The sequence below is a fragment of the Callionymus lyra genome, chromosome 3 (genome assembly GCF_982586985.1).
Source record: "Callionymus lyra chromosome 3, fCalLyr1.hap1.1, whole genome shotgun sequence".
In the NCBI taxonomy this organism is placed as follows: Eukaryota; Metazoa; Chordata; class Actinopteri; order Syngnathiformes; family Callionymidae; genus Callionymus; species Callionymus lyra.
This window is the reverse complement of record NC_141820.1, coordinates 37,517,237-37,521,437: the sequence shown is the minus strand read 5'-3', so window position 1 is coordinate 37,521,437 and position 4,201 is coordinate 37,517,237. Positions and strand designations below refer to the sequence as shown.

At 41.1% G+C, this 4,201-nt stretch overlaps 1 protein-coding gene across 1 annotated transcript; it reads left to right on the top strand.

Annotated features, from left to right (window-relative positions):
• Positions 1 to 317: 317 nt before the first annotated feature.
• On the top strand, positions 318 to 3,554 carry creld2 (CRELD disulfide isomerase 2). Its single transcript, XM_087786008.1, has 10 exons — positions 318 to 606; positions 746 to 828; positions 945 to 1,055; positions 1,145 to 1,236; positions 1,614 to 1,790; positions 1,875 to 1,973; positions 2,052 to 2,135; positions 2,943 to 3,038; positions 3,118 to 3,255; positions 3,326 to 3,554. The coding sequence occupies exons 1-10, from the start codon at positions 463 to 465 to the stop codon at positions 3,379 to 3,381; spliced, it is 1,080 nt and encodes a 359-aa protein (XP_087642134.1). The 5' UTR covers positions 318 to 462; the 3' UTR covers positions 3,382 to 3,554.
• The last annotated feature ends 647 nt before the right edge of the window (positions 3,555 to 4,201 follow it).

Here is a 4,201-nt window from a genome sequence, read left to right as displayed (position 1 = left end):
GACAGTTCACTGCTAGGTCACTTCCGGTGTGGGGCGGAAGCGGTTTGTGGTAAATAGCTTTGACTTGAAAAACACAAAAATATAAATAAAGTTTAGGGATTAAAATATTAGTAATTGTGTTAAAATGAAAAAAAACTGTATGCAAATAAATACTTTTAATTTTTTTAAACTTCCACATCAGGACGTACGTTCTTTGTCCCGAGCGTGGCGAGGTATGATTGGCCTGATTCTTGATTGACAGGCATACTAGCGAATCACGACAAGCCACAACTTGTCCAAGAGGTTGACGCGGAAAGCCGGTGGCAGGTCTGGTTTTCCTTCAGCCGGCATGTAAATAGCAGCGTGAGGCGCTTTGAATATTCTCTGTTAGTGGTCTCACAGTTCGTTTGATCAGATGATTCGGGGCCGAGAAGGTTTGTAGCCGGGACCTCACGTGGTTCTTGGATATGTAACGTGGCTGAAATGCAGTCCAACATTAGCAAACTGCGACTAGTGCGGTTACTGTTGTGCATCTTTGTTTTTCTACCTTTGCCTTTTTCACACGCCAAACGGGATTTGAAAGGCGCCTGTTCAACGTGTCAGAAAATCACAGACAACTTCAACAAGGTAACTGTTCCAGTCTAAATGATCTGCGTTCAAATCTACATACAAGGATGAAGTCATGCCAGTGTGTTTTGTAATGTTGGTGTTTTAGATAGATGGATAAACTTCATTGATCACTTTCCTGTGGATTTTGTTCCTCTAGGGCTATGAGAAGACCGCAAACCAGAACTTTGGCGGAGGCAACACAGCCTGGGAGGAGAGGAAACTATCCAAATATGAGACGAGGTGAGTCAAGTTGAGATCCTGGTCAAACTGACCCCCTGAATGTCACTAGTTGGCTCAAGCGCTCGTGAGATAAGACTTGACCCAATGAACTACAAAACCTAACCGCTGGTTTTCAGTGAGATCCGTCTGATGGAGATCATGGAGGATCTGTGTGACAGCAGCAGTTTCGAGTGCAACCAAATGTTGGAGGAACACGAGGAGCTCTTTGAGACGTGGTGGTTCAAGAGGTGAGTTGAAGCACAGTGTTATTGTGAAATTAAATCGATATTGTTGAATGAGACGTACATGTGATGTATATTTTCTGTTTGTGATCCAGGAAAACAAAACATCCTGATCTGCACAAGTGGTTCTGCATTGACACCGTCAAGGTTTGCTGTCCGAAAGGAACGTTTGGACCCGACTGCAATGGTGACCTACATTGCTTATTTAAATTATCAATTCAGAGTTAAGCTTTGGTTTCCATCTTAGACCATGATTCTCAGTAAAAGTGTGGAATTTCATGTGTAAGTTAGGGATTCGGTTCTTTCCTAGGTAGAGGAGTTGGAGTATCTTGTTAATAAGTGACAGATGTAAATGAGGCAACACAAAAATTGTTTTTTTAATTTAATATGTAAAACAAAAATAAACATATCGTTAAAATCAGACGCCTAATCAATTAGACAATGTCCCTCAACTGAAACTATAGTATGGAGAGTTGTAATAGTGTCCACATACACAAAGGCCTTTTTATATTATTAGTAAAGAAATTGTGTACATTAAAACGATTGATATTTGCTGCTCTCCAGCATGCGTGGGAGGTTCAGACAGACCGTGTCACGGTAACGGAGGCTGTGACGGTGACGGCACTCGGGGCGGAGACGGGAAGTGCACCTGTAACCAGGGCTACAAGGGCGAATTCTGCCTCGACTGCAGCGACGGTTTCTTCAGCCAAGAAAAGAACGAAAGCCACGCTGTGTGTTCAGGTACGTCATCGGGGCTCTAGAGGTAAAGCACAAAACAATAGAAACAGTGTCAAATCAGAAAAATACGGATACGTTTCTCTTCAGAATGTCACGAGTCGTGCGTGACTTGCGATGGAGCGACGCATCAGGACTGTGATGAGTGTAAGGCTGGATGGCAGGAGGATGAACAAGAGGCGTGTGTCGGTGAGAGCCACATTGTTCACTACTTCTCGCTCGGATCCTGCAGCTCTCTGTGTATTGACTTCAAAATGTTTTTTTCAGATGTAGACGAGTGCTCCGGAGATCCTCCTCCATGCAAGGACGATCAGTTTTGTCTGAATTCTGAAGGGTCCTTCTCCTGCAAGGGTAAGATTTGATGTGATGGTTTTAGATGAATTGTAAGAGTTAAAACATCTTAACAATTAAATTAAAATAGTGACCATTACTGTAATAGTCTCTTATTCCTCTAAAGTTGGAGCCCAACATCTTAATCACAGTCAATGTAATGGGCTGAACTTAATTTCATGTTACTGAACCTTCTATAACCAGCACTCTTAACGGGAGTCTCAATGCAATATTGTGTTAATTATTTTTGGTGCCAAATTCCACATGTGCTTCGATGTTTCAAATATCTCCAGATACATTTTGTCAAGGCCCATTAGCCTTTGGCCGGGACCCATTTTGCAAAATACATCAGATTCTTTAAAGGTCTGTGCATTCCCTTACTTGTATCTACTTCTTAATATGTATTAATTGTTTAAGCATTTCGCATTAAGCATGTTTGGCTAAAATGTCAAACTTAATTTATGTTTCCTCGTCATCTTACATTTTTTTGCAGAATTTTTCGTGGCAGGGATACTTGTCTGCTGCTTTGGTCTTTTTTCTGTCACATACCTTTCCATTTCATACTAACAACCAGCTACAAGCTACTTGGAAACAACCAGGTTGATACAGAATGTAAAATCGTCACTGGTTGTGTGGGAAACTTGATAATTTGATCAACTTGATAACCCATTGATCAAGGAAGATTGTGTGTTGCATGTTTAGGATAAATGGTTTAAAAGGTGTTTTATTTTATATTGTATTCAATTTTCTAACCCCTTATCGCCCCCTAGCGGCCTCTCAGTGAAATGGCTGAAAACTACTGTGTTAAAGATTGTATTGTTTCTTCAGCTTGTGACAAGGTCTGTTCTGGTTGTACTGGACCGGGCCCCGATAAGTGTCATAATTGTGCGGCTGGGTACCAGAACACAGAGGGCACCTGCACAGGTAGATATTTCCGTCGTCATCACTGACTTGACATAGTTTTTAGAGCACTATCTTAAATACAAAGTTGTTGTGTTTGTAGATACAGATGAGTGTTTGCTGTCGGACTCGTGCACGCAGCCTCACCGGCAGTGTGTCAACAGCAGGGGCAGCTACTCGTGCGTCTGCTTCAGCGGCTATGAGGAGAAAGACGGCGAGTGTATAGAGGAGGTCCATCAGGGTGAGGCTCTTCACTTCACTTCTCATAAGTTTACATGCAAATATTAACGTTCAAATGTCGTTCTTTAAAGCTGAGGAGGAGGAGGTAAAAGAAGATGACGACACAAGTCAACATAAAGAACTTTGACCTCCCAACTCACGGTCAACTGCACTTTTTTTAAAAAAAAGTTCCAAAAAAGCACTCATTGGCAGAACCACACCTATGAGGTCATTTATATTTCTGCTGAGTCGTCTGTTTTCTTCCGCCAGAACGAAACCACTTGTCCCGGTTGTTTTTAATGTTTTTTTGAATAAAATAAATGATGAATTTAAATCAATTTTAATGATTTTCTTCTCTTGTTTTTCTTATAAAGATAATTATTATTATGAATTGTATTACCGCTTTTGCCCATTTTTATAACAAAACACAAGAATTATTGTAACTTGTCTAAATAGTAAGTATTCTTATTGTTTGTTAACCAAATGTTTTATATTAGTATTCAACTATTGCAGTACACTGTTTCAAATGAAACCATGAATAGTTCATTTTGGTGATGATTGGTGCATTACAAAACTTCGACCACTAGATGGAGTCAGTGTTATGTAGATAGTATAGGCGCAGAAGGTAAAGATCGACAGCAGGGGGCGTCCCTGCACTGTGGTTAACTCGGAAGCAACGCTCTTTTTCAAGGCTTTAGTTCAACATATCGACTGAAATTAATGTCGTGCAAAGTGATGTCTAAATTTGAAGACTATAAATGACACTCATGTAAGTTGATGTAAAAATCTGCCAATCAGATCCATGTTTGAGCTCACCTTCAATTTAAACTCATTTCTTGCACGCGGACATGGAGGTTCATGCGTGTGTTTGTGTGGCTTGTTTTCACGGTGATGCCTGCTGTTCAGTGATGTCAGCTGTTCGTCCCTCGGAGGAGGGTCGACGGGTCCAGACCTGTCTGAGCTGACAG

What these genes read in the sequence shown, in the direction of transcription:
- creld2 (XM_087786008.1), top strand. Translation starts at nt 463, where the DNA reads ATGCAGTCCAACATTAGCAAACTGCGACTAGTGCGGTTACTGTTGTGC. An exon ending in CTATCCAAATATGAGACGAG is followed by an intron (nt 829 to 944) that starts GTGAGTCAAGTT and finishes GCTGGTTTTCAG; the next exon opens with TGAGATCCGTCTGATGGAGA. An exon ending in GAGACGTGGTGGTTCAAGAG is followed by an intron (nt 1,056 to 1,144) that starts GTGAGTTGAAGC and finishes TTTGTGATCCAG; the next exon opens with GAAAACAAAACATCCTGATC.